This window comes from Paralichthys olivaceus, chromosome 23, assembly GCF_024713975.1.
Source record: "Paralichthys olivaceus isolate ysfri-2021 chromosome 23, ASM2471397v2, whole genome shotgun sequence".
Taxonomy (NCBI): Eukaryota; Metazoa; Chordata; class Actinopteri; order Pleuronectiformes; family Paralichthyidae; genus Paralichthys; species Paralichthys olivaceus.
The window spans coordinates 5,866,632-5,892,340 of NC_091115.1; the positions used below are offsets into that span (position 1 = coordinate 5,866,632).

General features: G+C 42.9%; 2 protein-coding genes across 2 annotated transcripts in view; one reads left to right on the plus strand and one right to left on the minus strand.

Annotated features, from left to right (window-relative positions):
- The window catches only part of snd1 (staphylococcal nuclease and tudor domain containing 1), a 168,797-nt gene that overhangs the window by 72,137 nt on the left and 70,951 nt on the right, over positions 1–25,709 (minus strand). The gene's annotated exons all lie outside the window — the stretch shown is intronic.
- On the plus strand, positions 20,007–23,572 carry lrrc4.1 (leucine rich repeat containing 4.1). Its single transcript, XM_020092236.2, has one exon. It carries the CDS (start codon positions 20,155–20,157, stop codon positions 23,011–23,013), a length of 2,859 nt encoding a protein of 952 aa, XP_019947795.1. The 5' UTR covers positions 20,007–20,154; the 3' UTR covers positions 23,014–23,572.

Consider the following 25,709-nt stretch of genomic DNA (forward strand, 5'->3'; position numbering starts at 1 on the left):
TTTTGACTATGTAATAGGCAATTTTCAGGTGTAGTTATCCTGACATCCTGCTGATAAAAAGTCCTAACTCTGACTAAATACCCTCTTTCTTAAGTGCTACCACACTTGCCTGGTATTGTCACATCAGGGATATGTGGGTCTGAAAATGGCTAAATGTGCAACAACGTCACTGTGGTTGAGAGGAAGAGGCCAGTCGGTTCCAGGACAAATCTATGAATATAGATCACCTCTTACAAAAAAAAAGAAAAGAGACAGCATGAGAGAGACAAAGAAGAATAAATTAATGAATTAAACAAACTGCTATTGATCCGTTAATGGCATAGATCAGGCAGGGATGCAAATAGCGTGTTAATGGGGCCTGTAATTAGAAAAAAGAAAAAGAAATCCTAACATTGAGGTGAACAGCTGCAACCAGTGTTAAAAAAGGTGAGCCGGCAAACTGATGACCTGTGAGGTCCCCACTACAAAAAGATAATGAAGGTTAAATGAGTTCAACTCAAAGGTGGTAAAATAAAGGTAATGGGACTAATCATGGATTTACCAATGTCAGCTAATATGATTGACTTATTTTGTCAACAAACGTATTAGAGAATATTTTATTTGTGTGTGTGGAGTATTATAGGGTGGTGGTGACAGAAGTCAGTCAGTGAAGTGAAAGTAAGTCATGTTAAATGCAAATACAGCGTCAATATGAAAAGGGGGAGAACACTCTGCTGGCATTTGAATATTTGGTTTGCAGTGGGATTTCTTTTTATCCATGCATCCACACAAAACATATTAAAAAACCTGGAGGAGATAGACTCCATTATCAGCGACAGCAAAACAGGGGGACACTTTTAGATTGAAAAAGGTTGGACGAGGTGATGCTTCCCCCTTCGGCTGTCCTAAGCCAGTAGGATGCCTGGGGGTCCCGCTTATTGACTGTTGCTGCTTTGGCAAGCTAGCAGTACAGCTAAGCTCTAGGCCAAGGGCCAAACCTGTGGCACCAACCAATTCCAAACTAGGTTGGTTCATTAACTCTCAGACCACGGGGTCAGGACAGACAGCTATTTGTCACATGTTGATCGAGTTGAGCCCGAGAGGGGGGAGGTTGTAAAATACCCTGGATAAAACATTCTGCAGTTTATAAGCATGCATACAGGATACACATATCCTGGAAATAAAGGACAAGCAGTGGATGCACTGCAAAAACCCAAAGGGCTTAGCTGGACCACAACTTAAAAGACTTTCCATTGTGGGAGAACAAGAAAAAGGTGGAAATCCAGGTCAGAGCTCAAGAAAAAGAAAGTTTGCAGCATGTTGCAAGGTTAGGACTGGCCTCACCTCAGCAGGATATTGCTGTCTGGAGAGCTTAATGCACTGTGTCTCAACCTGGCTGTCCTAACAACTTGGGCAACTGCACAAAAGTACTACTTCAAATGTCATCGAGGAAAACAAATCATGTACAGGTTTCTACAGCAAACTATCCACAGCTCATGTCCACTTGTTCTGGGGCAAACTGTACATCCTCAGGAGATGCAAGTTAATTAAGAGCCATGCTGCTATTTGAAGAAAAACTTTCTGTTTTGGAAGGAAACAACCAGCGTGTTCTCTTGTTTGCTTTTCCAATAGTCTTGACCGATATCAGAAAAAGAACCGTGCTGCCAGCAAAGGTACGATGACATGCACAGTGGGCAGGAATGTGTTTGTGTGTGTGCCTACGTCTGTATGGACTCTCCCAGGGTGATCAATGTGACTCAAGGGGTCCCATGCATCACTGTCAGTGAAAGGCTGCTGTCTGTCGTCAGCAGGGTGGAGAAAAGTCAAACCGCCTCTCGAATGGTCAGGGCCATTAACGGTCAGGCAAACAAGCATGATCCCCACCATTAAACCTGCCTGATGCCCATTAATGAGTTTTTCTTTCATCAATAGATAATTGATGTTTGCCCTGCATCACTGTTCAGACAAAACAGGTGAATACATGAAGCTGGTGGAGGGTTAAAAGAGAGGGATGTAGAGACGAATGTATGAGTGGGACACGATTCCAGCTCATGCAGATAGGACACAAAATGATTTGCCGTCATTACCTGCTTATCCTTTTGGATTTGTTATTTTACACTTGCTTCACTCAGCTATCAAGTAGAGTTCACACTGTGTTTGACTCACCTCCAGGGAAATTGTAGAGAAAATGGAGAAAAAGAAAAACCAACAGCATAAACTGAAACAAGTACTTAGCCGTTTGTCCCTTTGGTCCTCCTTAGTAAAAATTGTTGACAAAGGCTCCACTCGGCCATCTCCAATGAACACGAAATACAAGTGTTACTCTCGCTGAAAAATGCATTAATGTTTGCTATGGTGCTCCATTCGTTATTGATTTAAAGAAAGCTTTCATGCTGTTTTTACCTTCGGAATATGACACTTGAAAGAAGTCTTTGGCCGAAGTTGCAGTGCTTTAACACAGCTGAAGAAACTGGGAGGCTTTTAAGGACAATTTCTGCATGATTTCAATGTTTTAATAATGCATTCAATATAAACTCCCACTTTACCTCTCAAGTGAATCAGATATCCAAGACCACTTTCAAATTCAAGTGGAAGTCTTTTTGGACCTCCATGTACATAAATGTTGAATGTGTCACATGTACATTGCCCATTTGATCTAAACATTATTCCATTTTTTACTTTAGAGAGTAGTTGTAGAACTTGATATGTAAAACAACATTTTAAATCAATGCTCTGCGGCCACTGCAAAGGTTTGAGGGCTGGTTATCTTTCAGCCTTACCTCGCTAGAGAATGAAAATCTATAACAATTCAAGTCTATAGTCTGAGTTACCGCCGGCCCTGAGGAAACGTATTAAGAGAAAGAGTTAAACATAAGCAGCGTTTCAAAGGAGGGCTTTAAAAGAGTTATGAAGCCTTCACAGAATCAGGGGAAGTCGAAGAAGAGATGGAGTGAGAGAAGAGGCAGGGGTCAATAGTGAGTCAGTCAGAGCAGAAGCTGGTGTTGTCCTTTGTGAATGACGTACTGTACAGCACAGAACTAAAGCAATACATTATGGACAGATCTCCTGGTGGGGGGGTAGAGTATTGTCAAAACATATTTGTTCTTCTACTTGTGACATTAAACACTGGAAACATCTGAAGTCACTTTGTATACTCTGTTTTTTGTGGCCATGGATTGATAATTATGGGCAGTCGATGCACATGTACCATTAAATTAATGAATCTATTGAATTTAACTATCATGCTTTAACATTATACTCTGACCAGACACAGTTTTAACCCATTACTATGAAAATGTGACCACAGGAACAAGGTCATGCTGAATCGTGTAATCGTAAATGGGCTCTGGTTAGAACCTGCAGGCCTTTGTGATGCTCAGTGGCCTTTGTGATCTTGCTTTTCTGTCATTTACCCCCCAAAGCGACGACATGCACAACAATTAGACACCATGGGGGTTTGAAAAGTCCCAACATGGAGAAAGGGTCATTGACATTGAGTAATGCAAGACCTGCGGTGATGTAATGGCCGACAAGATTCTAAATCAGTCAGTGTCTCTCCAACTAGTCTAACGGATCAATAGTGATGTGAGGAAGCATGATCCTTCAACTAACACATTACACCTGGCTAAGGCCTGAGTCCATTAACTGGACCCTGTTAAATTAACCGCAGTAATTTGTGTATCCATGGTTTAGGGCGTTTGATGGGAGATGTGGGGTAAAGAACAAATAAAACCTGTATTATCTGAGGGGGGTTTGAAACAAAAACTGCAAGAGTCAGCAAACCTAATCATGCTAAACCTGTAGTTAAATGAGTTTATAGATCCTTTGTTATCCAGATGAAAGAAAAGCAGAGCCCTCACACATCACAAGAGGTAGCTGAGCTAGAACAAGGCTCTGCATTGGGCTTTAACAGCCTGGTTATTAAAATCAATAACAGCAATAACTACAATCCATCTCATTTTTAAGAGAGGGGCGACATGGCATGTCGGTCGATGAATATTGAGCTACATTTGTAATATTACTGATATCATATAATTCCCCTTTAACTGGATAGTGTGAGGGTGCAGGTGGGAAAACACAAATTGAACTGGGCTGTAAGTTATTGAATGGGTGTTAAGAACAAATGTCACATAACTCTGTAAAAGTTATTACATCAAAGCAGTTTTCAATTTTGTCAACAACTACACAACCTAGATGCAACGGATCTAAATGGAAACGAAACTGTGGATAACTCGAAAATAATTGCAGCTCTGCACGCATTGGTATGAACACTTTTTTGAACATTTTTCTCTTAACTTTCTATCAGTAAATTGTGTTCTGGGTTGAGACACACAGCTTCTTGAGGCCCCAGGGTATGAGAAAGCTATGGGAAGTAAGGGTCTCAAATCTTCAAATTGTGGCCTGAAGCAGCAAAGGCTTGGTGGGAGCAGTCAAGCCACATTGACTACATTTAGGGGTGGTCAACATGATTGCAGGGGGCATTAAGCCATATTACAAAAATGACAGCGCTGTTTTCCCACACATGTATACATACACCATGGAGTACATAACCAATAGACCCTGGCCATTATTTTGCAATCACTGAGCAGTGCAGCAGCAAAAGGGACACAGAGAAAAAAATTAATAAAAATGACGTGTTTTTACTGCCTGTGACAAAGAGAGCGCAAATTGAATGTGAGCATTGTGGTTATTCTGTTGAACCGGCAGTACACACCACAAGCTATCTCTGTCAACATTTTGCATGTCGGTTACGCACAAAGTCAAGCCAGAGCTTTGCCTACCTTGAAGAAATGTACTTTGTGTTGTTGCGTGGCTTACAGTCATTGTCATTTAGGCAACAATGACTTTCAGCACACAGCACGTGTGCCTCGAGCTAAGTTGCACACAAACAACCATATAGGAACTTTCAGCCCGTTCATTTGACTATAGCTGCTGTGAAAATGAAGAAATCTCTCATTAACAACTCGGAACAAATAATCCTATTTACTATTCCCATTTAAACGGGGCTAATAACTGCAGAGGTGGTAACATGTAAAATAAAGAGCCGGAGTCTTTATCTCGACAGTGATATCCGCCATGCAAGCAGCTGTTTCTTCACTCATGCTCCACTTGCTGCGGCTTTATGAGGCGATTTAAGATTTCATAATGGAATTTTAAATATTTATTATTCTGTGGCTGTAATGACAAAACTCGAGTTCTGTGCCATAGATAGCCCTTTGTGGGGAAAACAGTGAGGTTGCATGATTTTTTACTGGACAGTTCAGTAGACAAGAAAAAGAGGAGTTGGACAAAAGCCAGCTGGAGTCTTGTCAAAGATGAGAGAATGAACAGAGTGGACTGATTGACAACATCAGAAACTAAATTACTGCAAGTCAATTTAGATTTCTTTTTCTTCTATTCAAGGAAATGTTCCCAAGAGTGGAACCGGGCACAAAACTCCAAATTAAACACAGACAGACAGGGTTTGTGATGTGGCTCGGTTCATTATTCACTACTGACTTACAGTATCTAGTCGAATTTCCAATTACTCCAGGATGGATTTCATTAACAAGTACTGAACACAAGCATCTGAGCTATGGAGAAATCATTTAAAGCATGTAAAGGAATATTGAAAGACAAGAAAATGAAGTGAAGGTATATTGCAGATGAGGAGGGGGAAAAAGCAGAAGCGCTGTGAGAAATGTTTCTACACCTACTGGCATTGTGTCAACATTACTTGGACTTCAGTGACCTTGGGGGAAAGATGGCGGCTGAAAGCTAGAAGGGGGCGCAGAACAATCATGGCCGGGCCATCATCATTTGTCTCCACCTCCTTTTCTATCCTCTTTCACCAGTTGACACGGCAAATGGCGTAGCCAGCCTGTGTCACTCAAAAAGCCATTTCTGTCCTCCCAGACTCTGCCTGTGCTGACAGAGTGAGAGAATGAGGAAGAGAGGAAAAAAGGGGGGGAGGAAAAGAGCCGACAGAGGCATTTTTCAGCATGGCTTTTTGTCAATTTCTGTGTGCTTGTCAAAAAGAGAGGCAGTGCCCAGTTGCTAGGCTGGTTGGAGAGTTGTTCGGCTAGGTTGAATTCTGAGAGTGAGAAAAGTGGTGGAGATGAGGTACTGAAGAGGTACTCCATTTCGCTATATAGTAGTAACTAGCACAACAGTCGAGAGTCAACGTTGGAGGGGGGAGGCTGCCCAGAGTCTGATAGAGAGACTTCGCTGCTTCATCCAAGTGTAGAGAAACAAAACATCCAGCTGAATCTCTGTTCTGGGTTTAAGTGGAAAATGATGTTGAAGACACTTAGATGGAAACAATGAGGGACACAAGGATGTGAAAGGTGCCTCCGACCACAATCTGGACCAACAGTCTAAAATGTAGGCTAACCAAAGAGGTGGTCTCGGTCCAGATCAGACGAATTATGGTTTGGGTTGTTTGCTTGAGAACGCTTTTTATTTCATATTTTGGACTTTCTGACCAATTGCAGGAAGTTGAGACAGCGTTAAACAATACAAGAGAAAAAAGAAGCGGCTTGCAGGATTGCTTGCAGAATTCGCCTCCGAATGAATGAACCTTGGTTCGGCCAAGACTGCTGACAAAACGCTCTAAGAAAGTATATAATAGTGAGCTACAATGAATCTGTCACGCAAACAGGTTGTCAGAGGTCACATGACAGGAATGCTGATCTGACCCCCAGTCAACAAACAAAAAAACCTCTTACGACAAATCATGTTGTAATCATTCTTCAATTTTGGCAATCCAATTCAACCTCGCTGCACGTTCAATCACATAAATGCCAAGTGACCATCAGCAAATGAGTCAGGGGATTGAGTTGGGTGCTGTGCGATTGTGTGTGTGAGAGAGACACACAGGGGGGGGGGGCACTGATTGAATCAAGTCATGCCTGCTTAGGAGCCATGCAGCTGGACTACAAATGATGACTCATGGGGAAAAGAGATTTGCCCTCTATTTTCCTTCTTCAACTAGAACCCATTTTGACGAGTCTGACTACACTAGTACCTGCCCATAGTAGTTAATCTTATCAGTGTGGCATCAAATAAATGGGATTATGTCCCACCTGTGATTGGTTTATAGGCCCACTTTTAAGAACATGCTACCAGGATAGAGTTCTATCACAGGTTGGGGGAAGGGAGATTAGGTAGGTGGGTGTTTTCATTTCACGGTAGCAATTTTCCTCAGCTTGGCTGCAGTGATAGATATTTGGGCCTTTGTCAAAGAGACAACTTGGACAACAAAGCAATGGATATTGGAGTACTGACCTCTGACGTAAAGATGTTTCTTACTCATTTTCTGGCTTTATCTTTTTTTTGGGCAATTATCTTATCTGCAGGAAAATCTGCATTGTCCAATTCTAATAAGTCTAATGTTTGCATGCCAAGAGTCTGGATGCAGAGACTTTCTCTCCAGCTTCATCTTTTGTGATTTCCATAAATTTATTACGATGCACTTGTTGTACAGTTTCATATCGGTATGCTAATAAGAACGCAATTTCTCAGTCAGCACTCGTTATAACATGCTAATCCTCAGGTAACTGATAGGATCATGTAATAATATAAAAGCTTATTTTATATTTAAATCTCTTAAAAGTTGTGGTGCCATTAATCACTCTTTACAGTAATATCACAGGCATTTGAATGGAACTTTGTGTTTTTGCACAAGGAGAAAGGAGAAGAATTATATCAAACAGCACGGATAGAGTGCACGGATGAGCGCCTCAAAAGTACAGTCGAGTGCTCGAAACAAACCCCAGACTCAGGCATCGCAAGGGAGACGTTACACACACCATCTGGCCAAAACTCAAGATGATAGAAGTAAGTAACAGCTGCTGTTGCAACCTACATCTGCAGAGACATGGCCCCAGTTTACATGGTTGAGAAAAAAGTTTGAGTAACAAGTAATGCTTACACATTAATGAACCACTCTCCTGAAGATACAAGACAAGATTCAGATTATTTTGAATTATTAAAATTGAAAATGTCCACCGAAGGAGAAGGTAGCTTCTGTCAATCACGGATCAAATTTTGAAGTGAGCCCACTCCCCACAACAAAGTTTCAAATGTGACACCATCAGTTTGTTATTAGTTTTCTCTCCGACTTTGTTCCAATCATCCCTGTCCTGTTTTCCTCCTGCCATTTGGGAGAAGAAAAAAATTCAGTGCCAAAAAACAAGAGTGGGCCTCCAAACACCTCCATAATGAGGAGACAAGGGAGCGAAATGGGGCTAACAACTGTGGAATAAGACTGAGAGCGAGAGAGACAGTGAGGTGAAGGTAGAAAAGTGAGGAAGACAAAACTTAGAACAGGTCACAACAAAGTGTGTTGTTGACACAGGGTTTTTTTTTTCCTTTCTCTCCACAAGAAGATGCAGCTAATGGACATATGACATGCTGAGAGATTCCGTACAGTCATTGTCCACCATTGTGTTTTTTTCTTTTGACAGAATCTCTAGGGCTGTGAGTCCAATCAGAACTGCAGCACATTCTGAGCCATTCTTTTTACATGTGGACAACCTGTGCAGAATTGTGAAACGTGAACAAAAGACCACGGCTCATTCACTGCATTATGATTCAATACAATATGTAGGATGATTGAGTCATCTCTAAGGGGACATGAAGAAAAAGGGCATCAAACATACCCTTCAGCGAAGTGATGTCACTTGTACACTAACTGTTACTACAATTACTGTTCAGCAAATTCATTTGATATATTTTACTGCTATTAAAAGCTACTGCAGTCACCATTTTAGGCCTGTGCTGTCACTATGGTTACATGTGTTCCAACAATTCAGAGACTGTCTTTTTAATCTGGTTGAGTGGCCATTAAAAGACAGTGTGATTTAATATACAGGACAATAACAGAATGGGAAAAGGTAAACATTGGTAGACCTTTATACATTAGGCTAGATGCATATAACTGAACGTATAGGTGAAAGAAATTAGCACAATTACAATACATTCAGTATGTGAATGTGTACCTGATACATTTGGCTCTGAATGCACCAATGTGACAATTGCGCTTCCAAATAGGATGGATGACACTCACTCCTAAACAGGCGGAGGCACAGCAACTCTCTTCAAATTCAATTTCAACAATGTGGCCACAGGCAAAAGCTGACACCCCACCACTACATCATGGAGCTACAAGCTACAACAATCTTGTGGCCCAGCTCGACACACGCGCTGCACAGACTTACTGCTTGAATACCCAATGGGGGCCTTTTTAAGAAGTAAAACCCTATGCCCACAGGCTGTTGTCTTGTGGTATTTCCGCTGAATGAATAAGTGGAGACCTGTGTCTCGGCGGTTTCATCAATTTTCAGTTATTTATTGCAGTGTACAGCTGAGCCGCTAAAATGGATGGCATAACAGGGATAGGCAACATGAAAAAAACAAATGCCAGCTCTTGAAGAAGAGTGTCTAGACAGTAAAGTCAGCAGTGCCATCCAGACAAAAGATGCATTTTAAATTGCAAACAAAGGCACTCAGTCTTGCCAGCACCGTGTTTAACTATACAACAACGTGAATGAAATTACAAATAATCTGAGGAAACACTTTTGGGACAATTAAAAAGTGAAGCAAAACGGCTAATACCTGGATCTACCACAGCAATGATGAGGAACCACTTGAGTTCACACAATGAACACATAAGCAGTGTTAAGGCAAAGCAGAAAAAAAAAAAATCACAAAAAATTACAAAAGACACATCATTACTATAAGAAACTTGCTACTTTCTCCAGTTCTAATTAGAGATTACTAAACCTATTTTCAGACATGAAACTTGCAAAGTGTCTGTAGAATTGGATCTGGAGATTTCACAGAGTTTGCTGATCACATAGCAGCAGAAACAGGTCAGATGCTTTCACAACAACAGGAAAAAGTCCAGAATGTTCATTTGCATTCTCACATTCAGCCCCTCCGGAAGCATTTCAAGAAAAGAACTGAAAACAGCTTTACTTATTGAGCACTATAGCAGTATTTACAATCAATGCCATTTACTGCTCGTCAACCCTCTCTCAATATGATTACCTCATTATCTGTAACTGTTCAATCACTTGAAATGAAAAAAAAGGTAAAATGAGCTGGTGAAAAAAAAAAGCAAAGGGTTTCACGTCAAACTTGTAATTTTCAGCAGGATGTCAAACAATGAGTGGCAGGAAAATGAAAGTGAAATCAATGTCTGCCTGGGGAAATTACCACTGTTCATCCATGTGAGTGTGTCAGTGAGTGAGTGTGTGAGTGGTTATTATGGAAAAAAATAACCAGGACACACACCAATAAACACAACTAGGGTGCAAGTGACCTAGACTGATGCCATCAGTGAGAAATGCTACAGAGAAAATAGAAAGAGCACCAGTGGGATGACTATGTAGGCAGTAGCCTGTGTGCAGACTGGATCTATAAAAAATTAAATGTATAGCAGAACAACATGAAACTAAAAGAGATAATGCAGATAAAAACAAATAGAATGTATTTTGTTGCTAAATGTGAAGATGATAACTTATTATGTGTTTTACAATAAAGAGAGCTAGAGCTAAAGAGAGCCGTGGATGAAGAATATCTGCACACTTCATTTAGCTTACTCCCTGGATATCATGTAAAATTTAAACATTTAATTGCATTATAAAACCAAGGACATGTATACGAGCATGAACATCTGTGACTGCATGTGCAGTTCTCTTCTTCAGATACCAAAATATATCACTGGGGAAAGAGCACGAGAGTTATGAAGCCATTTCAAGAACAATCTTAAGTTAACAGATTTATTTTCTCGCACAAGTAGAAAAAAATGTGCCATTTAAATACAAGAGCAAAAACATCCAGCCATCTACAGGGGCTGAAAGGTAAATGTGCTTTTATCATAAAATTGCTTTTGCTGTTGAAAAACACAACTTGCATAAGCATGTCAGCACACCACTGAGAACACAGTGTCTTAAAACTGCAGCGTATCATCTATTTTTTATTTTTATTTTTTTTGCATTTGGCTCAGCAGAAGAATAAGCAAAAGTGCTAGCTCCCAAACAAATCATGCCTGTACCATGCTGTGCGGATGTGTGGGTCCCATTACGTCGTCATCAAATTCAAACACAGAGCATGTAAGCTCACTGTGCATGCATCAACACACACAGCCCAACTCATGTCAGCCGGATCCTCTCTCCCAGTTACTAATTTCCCTTCCCACCCCGACTCAGGGCAGGCCAACCATACCGGATTTAAATCCCCCGAAGCTACATAGAAGTGCTAACATGAGAAAAGGGGATTAAAGGCAAAATAAGGCTGCATGTGTGTCTCAGATATGCCTACATTAGCAACATTTCATACAACAGCCACAGCTACATGTAGAATAGAGGCACTGTCATGCAGCAGTGTCAGGGCAGTTGGTCAGGTTTGTTTTTCCTAAAATGTACCGTTTCTTTGTTTGTTGTAGACGTGTCGACCAATTTGTTTTCTCTTTGAACACATACAGATTTAAGAGTTGTACAGCGACCGGTGCCTCGCCTCGCTTCACAACGCAACACTATTTCCCCTCATGTGCGTTCACCCACACAAACACATGTTGTCATGTGTAGTGGTACTTTGGAGAACTCAATCGACATCCTACCATCAGCTCTCCTTAGTTGCTGTAAGCGGACTGTGTGGGAGGACTGGCTCTTATAGAATGGACTGCTGTGTTATTGACTTCAATTTAGAAAGTGCTGCCTGCTGCTTTTCAGCCCCCCCTCCTTTCAAAGCCAGGACCCTGCTGGCCCCTAGCCACAGCCTACCTCTGGGGGATATCCCTGATTGCCCTGCTACAGAAAACACATTTGAGCAAGGTCGCAGAACGGTCTGACGAGGTGTGTGAGGAAAGTGATGTGTTGGGGGTACTTTTTTTTCCCTGTTCGACCCATAATCTCTCCATGCTTTTACTCACATTACTTCCTTTAGGTGTTTAAAAATAATGTCAATGTCCACTTAAGTGTCTGTCGCTCAACCTTCAGCCCTCTTTATCCCACATTGTCTCCTGCATGCTTGGGTGGACAGCTACTGAAGTGTTCCATTGTTGGAGGCTGCAGGTACATCGGCACCAAACATTTGACGCCGCGCTGGCTGCACTCATAGATTAGACACACTTAGCTTGGCTTCTCAAATCCTCCAGTGTGGAGGAAAAAAATGGAGGTAGAGACAGGGAGGATATTACATGGGGAAAAATAAGTGGCAGGGAGGTGAGTATTAGAGAAATCACACACAAAATGCATCACCAGTTCTGCATATGCAAGCAAAATGTTATTTCATGTCACAACAATGACTCTTCACACCTTCTCAAAGGATACTTGAGTACCATTTCTCATTATAATGCTCACATTGGAGAGCAGATAGTTGAACACAGATAAGGTAGACAAGGCAACTATCAGTAATGAAATCCAAATTGGAAGCATATTAGAAAGAAATGGTTTCTTTACAACACGGGGAAATCATTTGAAAGTAGTTTGTAATATTGTGTCCGTGCCTAGATATCTGCACAAGGTAAAAATACACAGTGAGACAGAAAAATTCACTTGCAAATACACAACATGGAGCTGGAAAGCTAAGATTATTGCCACCTCAAACTGTGGGCCAGTCCTGCTGTAATGTGGGTGTGTGGCCAGGTGGATTTGTCGAAAAATGAAAAGCTTTTTCTTCCATCCGTGCGTCTGTGCAATACCAGGCCTCAGTAGGGCTAATCCTCGCCTCCATAAAGCCTTGGTGGAGATTTGAGGATTAACAATTTCATAGAAATAAAACAGCAAAGAAGGGTAATTGTCACTGTGATCTTAGGATGAGGGGGATATATGAAGGTCAGGGACATCATAGTGGGAGAGGAAATAAAGGTGGCCATTTAGAGTACAACAAAAGCAGGTTGTCTGTGAGGCAAGTTAGTCAATTTATCACTTACAAAAAAGTATTATATTTTATCATAAAATCTCAGAAGATTGGTAGTTTTAGAGGCAAACCAAGAGCTTTGTGCTTTATCAAATTAACTATCAGAAGACATTTTATACTTGTTATTATATAAAGGCTACAGGAAAACCTTGATAATTATTATCATCATCAAGTCAAGAGAAAACAAGTACAATAATTCACTTTTACCACGCTTGTTTATCCTATAAAAACAAGTAAGTGAACCAAGACAAGTGCAAGTAATTCAAAAGCTTTACAGGGAGTAATGTCACAAGTAATGTTGCAGAGTAGCAGCTCAGCATTAAGGAATTTTGTTTTGACACAGCCAGGGGCATTAAAGGAGAAGATGGAGAGGGAGGGGTGCATCTGAATGAAGACGGCATCTTTGCTCCAAAGGAGCTAAAAGTCGAGAAGATTTAGCAGCTCTCTCTGCTGTGAATTACTATGTTTTTACCTTCACATTGCTCAGAGAAAGAGACATCCATTTCCTACGACCAGGCAGTTGGCAAGGCAACATTGTGATGAACGCACAAACAGAGATGCTCCATGAATCCTAATGAGGCCAACTGACCAGGGACAAGGCCAGGGCAAGACATGGTGGGCATTAGCATATGGTTAGAAAAATATGAGAATAGTCTAATTAAATTATATCACAGGATCAACACAACACAGGAATCAGTATTTCTTTCCTTACACTTGAAATAAATGTCTCCGGTATTGATAAAAGAACTTGAGAGGTGGAAAATTCAAGAGGCCAAAAACAAACACACTTGAATTTCCAAATACATGTGAAGCATTACCTCTTAGCTAGCTACTTGGCTCATGTTGATTGGGTTAGCAGTGCTTACCTAGCATTATCTTTCTTGTGCCTCCAACTAACATGGCGCTGGGGCTTAATCCCTGCTCTGGCAGCCAGTATGAACACAGCTCAACATAATGAAGCCCATTAGTCTGGAGACAATGACTGCTAGCAAAGCTTCAACAGAGGATGACAGAAAAACAGAGGACTAAAAATGGTCATCTTATACAGAGAGCCTTCAGTTGCCAGGGCCTGATATTTCAGTTATTTGAGTTTCTTTCAGAAACCACAAAACATGTGTTGAATAAAGTGTCAATTTTGAGAATGAGAGTGATGGCATGACGACAGAAGAAAAGCCACAAGGTAAAAGAAAAGGGCAGGGGGGGGGATACAAACAGTAAGAACAAATGCAGAATAAAAAGAACAAGGAGAATAACAAGATGAAAACAAGAAGGAAGAAAAGGGGACAAGAAACAAGTGGAGAGGAGGGCACGGGTGGAAGAAGACCGAAAAGAGAAAAACAAAAACAATGAAACATGACAACCATATGGAAAGGGAGAGCAAGAAGGAACCAAAGCATACAATGACATTTTTATAGGATGTTCACTGAAAGATAATGTTATCAATATTAGTACACTGTACTGAGTGGAGGCCAAACAAGGTCAGTCAAAGCGAGAAAGAGTAAGTATATAAAAACACAACAACTCATCTAACCTGGCCAGACGAAAGACACTAATATACCCTATTGCCTTCTATAATCTCTTGATACACTGACATAAGATTGGTGTGTGTGTGTGTGTGTGTGTGTGTGTGTGTGTGTGTGTGTGTGTCGCTGAGCGCGTGAGCATGATGTGTGATGAGAAAAATGATAAAAAGAAAAAAATCCCCACCAAGCAGTTTTAAGCCTTTACCGGGACATTGATATCAGCGTGTGTGTGTGTGCATGTGTGTGTGCGTGCATTTGTGCATGTGTGTGTGTTACACGTAATCTCCTGCAGAATTAATTCCTGGAGATTGAAATGAAAATGAGAGGAAGTGTCTAGCAGCAGGTTCTTTACCTCAAGGTCAGCATCATAGACTTTGGGGTGTCTATGTGCAAGTGTGTGTGTGTGCGTAAAAATGTCAGCATGGTGACCTGGAAAAATTTGTTTGTGATAACATCGTGCCAGGGTGGGCAATGGTATCCAATTCACCAGAGGACATACGTGCATGTACACACACCTAGATGCATACAATTTGTAATAGCTCTCAAAGAACAAGACAAGCCCAAAAATAGTATGCCTCTTGTCTCCTTGAGAAAATATCACTCTGTCTCCCTCGTACACACACAGAAAGCCATATGTGGATTGCCCAAGGGCCTGTACTGTAAATCCTTGATCCTGGCAATGGCAAAGGCAATGACATTATCATTAGATCTATCATTTGAGTGTACATTATTTTAATCCGATTGTAATTGCTACTATACCATACTGCAGGCCATTTATCCAAATGGAACTACTGACACGTACATGCAAGCAAACCGACACAGGCTGCTGACCTACATGTGACTGGCCGCAGCCCAGATTTGCAAGCACTCACCCCAGGGGATGGGCTCTGTACTGTTTGCATATAACCCCTTGAACATGCTGGCTGATTCGCGGACAAGCCGCACCAAAGTAGGTCGTGCGGTACCCCCAGACAACACCCGGTACCCTCCTGGCCCATTGGTGGCTCAATAGAGCCTTGGGTGAACCAGGGAGGGCAGAGATTAGAAAGTAGGGGCAAGTGGCTGGCATGACAGCGTGAAGGTCCCACATATCTGACAGCTCATCAAGCCATCATCGGTCAGCAAGTCCTGGAGGTGAGGCCTGACAACACTTTTCATGTCAAAGCACTGTATGCTGTACTGTGAACATATGGGACCCCCTTGGCCAGGGTGTTGGCTACTGTGCCCCAGTATATATAATTAGTATAAACTAAAAAATGTAAAGATGTTCAACAATTAAACATCATAACCAAGTTTTCAGACTTGGCCTGAACCACCCAATCTGATTCGACCCAGGACAAAAGGATCATTACCTTGGAAAAGGCTTTTCTGCTTCAACTCTTTGCATCCGTCAGGGATGTCATGAGGTGTGCACTCACACACGGACACACACAGGCTGGACCTTGAGAAAACCTTGCTGTGATCACTGTGTTTGGCTGACCATCCAGGCATGTTGGTCATTCCGGGCCAGGATCAAACTATATAACGCAAGGGTTGACGACTTTTGGTCAGTGGAGCATTACAGAGTTTGGCAGGCCATGACCCAGACTCGAGCAGAAGTGTGAAAGTAGTGTCCACTGACAGAAAAAAATATGGTGAGAATAGAAAAGACAGATAGAAAAGAAACAGACAGGAAGAGGGCCAAGAGCAGAGAGGTGCTCTTTCAGCATCGGTCACGTTACGGGTCAATGGATGATTTTGGTTGGATAGAAGTTAGGGATGTAATGTGCTGGGTAGGTAAAACACAACCTGCACTCATTCTGGGTCAGTTGCTTATGAAATAGTGGCAAACCACACCTACAACAGTGCCGAAGCACCATCTGACACACAAATAAGGTTAGCAGTGCCAGTAGGCACACTGTACTACATTTGATTTTTCAATCAATAAGCACACAGAGAACCAGAAGCCTTCATTTGCAATTGGCTTAACTGATAACTGATCAAAGAAATGTGTGTACTGTGCAGCACATTAGAAAAAGATCCTGCATTTGTATCATAACCTGCCACTGTTCATCTGTACGCCTGCGTTATCACAAGTTGCGCCGCTTGCTCAGAGAATACAGTGATGGGGACGGAGTAGTGCAGCACACCTTTGATATCACCCCCTGAATGGTCGCAGTGCTAGGGAATCCCCTGTGGAGAGAAATGGAAACAGCCTCCCTTTCTTAACTGGAAATCCCCCTATACTCCTGTGGCTGCCACCTCACTGTTACATGTGCTTCATTGAAGCCCATTCGTATTCAACTGTAGTGAAGTCAAGGAGAAAGTCAGTGTGTGTAATATAGGAGTTGGCTCTATACTTCTGTGCCAGTGGGAATAACATACTGTGCTACAGGCAGTGTGACCTTTTCTAGCTCGCATGTTTTCTCTCCTCTTCCCTTTCTTTCACACGCTTACTATCCAGCTCTCTCTCTCTCTCTCACACACACACACACACCCACACACACCCCCCCCACACACACACACCTATCAGGACAGTCACAGCTACCTTTACCCACCATCAATTACCCGCACTGCTTCCTAGTTTAATGGACATGAGGCTTGTACAAATCATTGGTGAGAGAGAGGGACAATGGGACAGTAGGGTACGTTAGTTTTGCATCCTCTCCCTTGGCAGGAAGGTAAAGCATGTCTCGTTTTCTCTTGTTCGCCTTTCTTAACATGACCTTTATGGCTGGGTGCTTCCTGGAGCGACAGTTTGTGCTCAAATTGAGGGTTAAGGTCTGCCTGGTTAGAGTGCAATTACTACCTGTGCAGGTTTACATGATGAAGTGGGGACAGAGGGGGGAAATGCAAAATGTATAGACAGAGCAGAACAATTTGTATTTTTATTTAATGCCATATACTGCTGTACCGTCTAGCATATCTTAGTCACAGTTATACATATATACATATATTATATGTATATATATATATATATATGTTATATATATATACACACACACACACACACACACACACACATAAACACACACACATACAAGCACACACATATATAGATATATACATATTTACAAATACGTGCCTGGTATTAATAAAGTAACAAACATTCTTACAATGTAAACTTTTTGTTTCATTGAAGAGCAAAGCTGAAATGGAGATGGAATAAATCACACCTCATGTCCTAACAACCCAAAAATAAAACTGAGAAAGGGACATGCACAATAAGGCAGTGACAAAAATGGATTCAATGTAAGGTTTGCAGTATATACACATAGAAAGCTGGAGATAAAGTAGAGTGACACAGTGACGGACGAAGAGTGAGCGGAGAAGGGAAGACAGCGAGGAGGGTGATGGTGGGTGGGGGGGAGTAAATGCACAAAAACACACTGCATCAAACCAAAGCACTGCTCCGAGCAGGATGCGTCAGCAGTCCATTCATGTTTCTCTATTTTCCACTAAAGGACAAAACGAAACGAATGAGAGGGAAAGGGGAGAGCAGGGATGGGAAAGAGAGAGACAGGAAGCGAGGGAGTGAGAGAAACTGTGTCCCATCTGCCTGCCTTTGCCACCAAAGCAATGGTGGAAAGCTTTGCCAGACTCGTTTGGAATGCCTGGATTATTGCTGGGGAGAACGGGGTTAAACCTGGTTGCTGTGGGGATGCCACTGTCCATCCCTGTCTTTTGCTTGGACAATCCATCTATTCCCCTAAGCCACACAAAGCCCCAGAAAGCCACAGAACAAGAGACTGCCAGTATTAAAAAAGAGAGTGGAGGACAGCAGGAGCAAACTGGCTTTTGAAGAGGTAGATCTCTAAAAAGGTCTGAGTGCTTTGAGCTTACCCAACTACCTCAGGACACTGCAGAGAAGGAGGGAGGCACAGAGAGAGAGAGAGAGAGGCAGAGATAGAGAGAGAGAGTATGAGAGAGAGAGTGAATGTAAAAGACAGACAGACTAACAGAGAGAGCGAGAGAGAAAGAAAGAGAGGAGGAGAGAGAGAGAGAGAGAGATCCAAGCCGGCGCACACACTCTCTTTTGCTGCTACAACTGATCCTTTCCACATCGACGCTACTGTTAACGTCACGCCTGTAAGCCGTGCATTCACCCAGCGATTGCCTTCCCTGTCTTGCTCCTCTTCCCAGTCGGATGCTGCATTAGCGAGAGGGTGCTGATCACCACGAGGAGAGGAGGGAAAAAAGAACTGGAAAACAAGAAGAAAAAAAGAAACACGCCAGAGAGGGGAAGGAGAAACTGCGCACCACCCCTCCTCCCTCCAACCCACCTCGATCAACCCAGCTACAACACCCCCACTCCTCCCAGCACCCCCTTCCATCCCCCATCCCACTCCCCCTCTGAAGAAATTGACGGATTATTGGGAAGTGCACGGGAGGCAGGCTGCAGCTGCTGCTGTGTGTGCTTGCTACTGCTGCTGTGCGCTTCACAAGGATGGTGTGTGTGCGTTTGCAATTGCTGCTGTTGCCACCACGGCCACCGAGGCTGGAGCATGTGGCTAGTTAAGAGAAGGAAGAAGCTAATGAAGGCAGTGTGTGTCGCCTAGTCTTTTCAACCCCTGCTGAGAACTCCTGGAAGAGAAAAGAAAAAAAAAAAGAAAATTAAATGGACACGACGCCACACTAAGACGGGGAGCAAACGGAAAAGAGTGCGAGAGGGAGAAGGGCTTTCAGACTGACAAACCGACCAACTGATTGACCAGTAAAAAGTGAACAGAGGAATACAGAGAGGAGGGGGTCTTTTTTTCTTGTCAGCCTTCTCTTCTAACCCTCGCAACAAAAGGCAAAAGAACATTGGAAAGGACTGTGGAATTTCCATTCAACCTTCTTCAATCCCACCCCCCCACCTCCCTGTTTTTGTTCTTTCTGCTTTGGCATTTGACACAAAAAATTGTGCATGTGTGTTTGTGTGGTCGCCCGTGCTATGGAGACCTGGGTAAGGTGTCTACCAGGGGGATCAACTGTCGGATTCCAAGGACAAGCGAGAGAAGAGGAGCCGACAGCAAGAGGCGAGCAAGGAAGCACTGCTGCTTTGGGAGCCTGACTGGATTCCTATCTACAATCTTTTTTCTAATTTTTTTTTTGTAGTCAGCAAGAAAACGGAGAAAAAAAAAACTCACTAAGGGCCTTTGAACCTTTCTCTTTGGATGTGTGGATTTACAAAAGGGCTCATCTTGGTTAAGCTCTTTGGCATTGATACCGGTTTTGACAGAGCAAATATAAAAAGGCTTTCTTTGCTGCTCTTGGATATACATACATCTGATCTGAATACCACAGCTTTCTGATTGCAAAAAGGAGGGAAGCTATATATCTCAGTACAAGGACCTGTAATAATAACTTGAGGTAGGTGTCTAGTGTTTCAACCCCTCTTTGCATCAATTTGTAACACCCTACCCCTTCTGTTTTGTAATACAGTTTTTTGGTTGTTTAATTTCCCACTATGTCCTTATCATACACATGTGTCAGAAAAGCCAGCCCTTTCTACCCTCTGCTCGCCTTCTGACCATGAGCAGTTCTTGGAAATAAAAGCATTACTTAATCGAGGATAGGTTAAGTACAATTACCCCTTAGCAAAACCTCCACATCACATTAGCCCCTCATCCTCTTCAGTTCCCTTAACCTCTTTAATCTGGTTACCTTAACACTACAACCAGCCAACCAGCTACTTTCCCTGTACCCAAGGTCCCCCAAACACTAGCCCCAAACACCCCCATCCCCCCCCCCAGATGATGCTGAATTATGAACGTGCCACATCATGAGTCTCCTGGGGCGGGTAGCTGTGCATCGTGCCAGGAAAGCCGCCCTGCTCTGTGTAGTCTTTCTGATGGCGCGAGCGTGGAGCAGCGCCTCCCTGGCCTTGGCGGGGGCGGCGGTGTCTCAAGGACCCCAGGGCTGTCCACCGCAGTGTTCCTGTAGTAATCAGCAGGGGAAGGTGGTGTGCACCCGACGTGGCCTCACCCGTGTGCCCCCCGGCATTCCTGCTAACACGCGCCACCTCAATCTAATGGAAAACGCCATTGAGGCGGTGCAGGCTGACTCCTTCCGCCACCTGCACCACCTTGAGGTGCTCCAGCTTGGGCGAAATGCCATACGCCAGATTGAGGTGGGCGCATTTAATGGACTGACCAGCCTCAACACACTGGAGCTGTTTGACAACCGGTTGACAGTGGTGCCCAGTGGGGCCTTTGAGTACCTGTCTAAACTGAGGGAACTATGGCTGAGGAACAACCCCATTGAGAGTATACCCTCCTATGCCTTCAATCGGGTGCCCTCCCTTATGCGACTGGACTTGGGAGAATTAAGGAAACTGGAGTACATCTCAGAGGGAGCTTTTGAGGGCCTGCAAAATCTCAAGTACCTCAATCTGGGCATGTGCAACATAAGAGGTGATATGCCAAACCTGAGTCCACTAAAGGGCCTTGAGGAACTGGAGATATCTGAAAACCATTTCCCAGAGATAAAGCCAGGCTCCTTCAAAGGCCTGCGTTCACTGAAAAAGCTATGGGTGATGAACTCACAAATCACAGTGATAGAGCGGAATGCTTTTGACGACCTATCTTCATTGGTAGAGCTTAATCTCGCCCATAATAATCTGAGTGCAGTGCCACATGATCTGTTCTCCCCGCTCAGGTACTTGGTGGAGCTCCATCTCCACCATAACCCTTGGACCTGTAGCTGTGAGGCTGTATGGTTAGCACGCTGGCTAAGGGAGTACATCCCTACTAACTCAACTTGCTGTGGACGTTGTCACTCCCCTGCCAGCATGAGAGGTCGACAGCTGGTTGAGGTGGACCGAGGAGACGGCGCTGCAGTCCAGTGTTCTGCACCATTCATTGCTGATGCGCCAAGGGACTTGAACATCTCAGCAGGGCGAGTGGCTGAGCTTCGCTGCCGCACAGCCCCTATGTCTTCGGTTCGCTGGCTACTGCCCAATGGGACGATCCTGACACATGCCTCTAGTCATCTGAGAATATCAGTCCTAAATGATGGTACTCTAAATTTCTCAAATGTTCTTGCAGCAGACACTGGCACTTACACCTGCATGGTGTCCAATGCAGCTGGAAACTCCAATGCCTCAGCCTACCTCAATGTGAGTGCAGCTGAGCTGAATACATCCAACTTAAGCTACTTTACCACGGTGACTGTGGAGGTGTTGGGACCAACCACTGAGATGCCCAAACCTAAAACCACCACCACGGCTACAGCTACAGGAGCTGGGGTAGCTGGAGGAGGGGTAGGCCTTGGAACAACAACTACAACTGCTTCTCCTTCTGTGTTTCAACCAGTCTTTATATCCACACCAACTGTACTACTGCAAAGCACCGACAGCCCACCAAGTGCAGCAAAGCCATCTGTAGTGCCGGGAATCCAAGGTTCCACTGGCAAGCCCGGAAGGTCTGGGCCTAGCCTGGATGAAGTGATGAAGACCACCAAGATCATAATTGGCTGCTTTGTAGCAGTGACACTGTTGGCTGCCGTCATGCTAATTGCCTTCTACAAACTGAGGAAGCGCCACCAGCAAAGGAGCACAGTGGCAGCTGCACGCACTGTGGAGATAATCCAGGTGGATGAGGAAGACCTTCCACCACCAGCATCTGCAGCTCAAGAGACAGCTCTCACATTGCCTGAAATCCGGGACCATAACAGCATACACAAATTGGACTTTATCAGCCACAAGACTGACTACAGCTTTCACAAACCCAAGGCTGAATACAAACCCCAGCCTGATTTCACCCTTCACAAGCCCAAGGCGGAATATACCACATATAAGCCAAATATGGACTTCAGTAGCCACAAATCCATCCATGATTACAGCACTCACAAATCCACACCAGATTTTAGCCTTCATAGACCAAAGCCTGACTACAGCCAATTTAGACAGGACTACAACACTCACAAACCTAAAGGAGAATACAGCCCATTCAAATCAGACTTTGGCACTCACCCAAAAGCTAAAACGGAATACAGCCCCTTCAAACCAGATTTCAGCACCAATCCCAGACAGAAAACTGACTTCAGCCCATTCAAACGAGATTACAGCACCCAACCAAAACCTAAACACGACTACAGCCCATTAAAATCGGACTACAACATGCAGCATAAACCTAAGGCTGAATACAGTCCATTCAAGCCCGACTTTGGCACACACCCAAGACCTAAGCCTGATTACAGCCCATTTAGGCCTGACTATAGCACTCAACCTAAACCCAAAACAGATTACAATTCCCAGAGATCTAAAACTGACCTTACCTACAAACCCAAGGATCCTTACACCCCCCATAAGACTGCAGCCGATTACAGCGCCTTCAAGAGTGATTTCAGCCCCCACAAAGCGGATTACAGCGCCTTCAAGTGTGACTTTAGTCCACACACTCAGAGACCTAAACTTGACTACAGTCCGCACAAAGTGGACTACAGCCCCCATAAAGTGGACTACAGCACTCTAAAGCCTAAATATAACACCTATAAACCAACTGGCCATGGGGCTAAATGGACAGACAACAATGTTGGGAACTCTTTGCCTCGAACCTTGCCCAGCACCATCACAGCAATGGCTGAGCCCTTTGTCATAAAAACTCACACCAAGGAGAAGGTACAGGAGACTCAGATCTAAAAGAACCCCTAAAAGGCTCCAACTCCTTTTCCTAGGTCCCTAGGTCCCACCTGCCCCAGCCCCACACTCCCAATTGTCCTTTACCCATAAAATCATGCAATAGAATGCACAACGAAAAAAGGACAGGAACTACTTTTTTTGTACAGAGTGAAAACTTAAGGACTGATGATTTCTTGTTGTACATGCTTATAAATAAATATATATATATGGACAAATTGAAACTACCATGGGCTGGTGATAGAGAAACATATATTAAAAAGAAATTGAAACTATTTTCTAACTTGTAACTTCTATTTAAAACAATGAGTTGTTTAAGATGCTGTCTTGACTTTGACAAATGAGGGTAGTCTTGTTTTAAAAAGGGGCATTCTGTGTGATTTTTACACCATGCTACAGAGAATGCAGTGATGAGAAAAATATTTATACAGAGAAGACTTTCTTTAACAAAACCGAAAAAAGGTCAGTGTCGATCTTTACAGGTTTATCTTGTAAAAGCACCAAGAATTTGTACTGTGCCAAATGTTATAAATGCAATAAAATGGATTTTTGGAAGAAAAAAGGAAGTTTTAGAGAGAGATGTTTTTTTCCCCCCCTTCTCTTCTCCTGGCGTATACTGTAACGATCAGCCAAATGCTTTAGACACTGCAGTAAGACGCTGCAGCTATACTTTAACCCTACGTGTGCTGAATGACTCAGATAGAATGAATCATGGTGCAGAAGTGGATGGTGCTTTATTTTTGTGAATTTCTCATCAACATCTATTACATTAATTATATTCAGCGCAAGTCTTTGTTTGGTCTTTATTTTACACAACTACTGGATGGTGATTCAAAGTGGGGCTACTGAAAAGCAAGTTCTAAATGCCTTGAGATGATAAAAGATTAAATGGTGTGTGGAAAAACAAGTAAAGTAGTGCTATCTATTGCCAATTGAAATGTTTATTACATAATGCAAGCTGATTGTGTTACCTAGATTATTCTCTACATCAAAAACTGGTATTATTAGTCATGGATCTAATGAGTGAAAAGGAGATAAATTAAGGTGAAATACTGTTTGGGTGTCAACACTGTCTTGCACTTTGCCAGAAAATATAGATCCTCATTTCACTTTTCATTGCATTGCCAGCTGTTGTGCCTTCATCAATCAGTATGGGGGCTTTTTATGGTGACAAATGCATTCGGGTCTCGCTGTTAACTGTGCATTTTTCATCTTCGACAATATCACCCCTTTCAATCATAATATAGCTCACAGTTCTCTGGCTAACAAAGAAAGATAACATACAACATACACAGTGGTTGTGGCATATATTGGACAGGTGAGACAGTTTGCTTGAAAAACATGGTATATTGAATTGAAGACAAAGCAGAGGTATTGCCTTTCTATTTAAACTCTTGTTACTGAGTCTCAAGCACAGCGGTTTATTATTAAATGGCAAAAGAGAAAGAAAGGTGATGTGAACTAGCCTGGAAGCGTATATCAGTGAAGAGGCGTCATAACATGTTTGGAGTGGGCAACATGTGGGTGAGGGATGACAAAGGGAATGTTACAGACACAGATTCAAACACTTCTCTGTCATTAATCTCTATGAAGCTGTACACATCTAAACTAATATTTAAGAAAATTCAATAAATCATCTTCAGAAAATCTGACCCACAGGCTGTGTGAGCTGGCAAAGCTTTGCCCTATTAGTGTAGTGGAGAGCTGGTTGTGGGGAGGACCTGTGAGGGCCACAAGAGCAATATGACAATTTGTCTCTTCAACAGTGAATCATTTCAAAATTTAAGGCAGAGGAATCAAACAGGGACTGTTTTTGAATAGAAAGGAGAGATAGGAGTTGGGGAGAGGGTGTAGCAGTGTGATGTACTTAACCTGCAGTACAGTCTGTCAGAAGAGGATAGTGATGTTTGTTTGTGAGGGCGACAGTCCAGCTTACGAAGTGACAAAAAGAGGGGAGAGTGAGAAAGACAGAGTAGGTGGGAGAGGAAAAAAAAAAGCTGAAGAGAAGGGTTTTTTTTTACATTTATATATTTTTATGTGCTATCTCGGAAGACAGCATTTGTTGTAAATGTATAATTGAAATGTCCTCCACTACATTAGGAGGCTGGGGTGGATATGATGATCCCAATGGGGGGAGACTACTGCAGTTAAGACAAATACAGAAAAATATGTATCAAAGAGAGAAATTACTTCACCATGTAAAAAAGGAAACCATAAAATGTTCCTTCCTGACAAACATGTTTAGAGGAAGCCCACTGGACCATGGACATCTGGCATGGAAAGACAAGAACGGCCAGAGAGACTAAGCTTTTAATATAAACAAACACAACAATGCAATTAATGACAATATTAGGATGAAACATAGGAGTGGTTAGATACTGAGTGGTCACGACTGCATCACTACGTTGTCATCACCCCAAACTGAGAGTTCTACTATCTCCTACCAACTGTCATCAAATTGGGGGTAAAAATAACCTACTGCAGTGTACCCAAGGCTGTCACAACTGGTCACAAAAAATCAGATATGATCAAATCAAGTTCAGCTATCTTCGCCATCCTCCCCTCCTCACAAAGTCTGTTGATGACTCAGCCTGCATTTCAAATGTCGAGCGTTTTCTGCAGGTGCAGGAGCGAGCTCAATAGATCGGACATGCGAGTCTGTGTTTCTTCACGTGTGTGTCTTCTGGTGTCAACTGTGA

Excerpts from the sequence above, each read along its gene's own strand:
- lrrc4.1 (XM_020092236.2), top strand. The coding sequence starts at position 20,155 with ATGAGTCTCCTGGGGCGGGTAGCTGTGCATCGTGCCAGGAAAGCCGCC.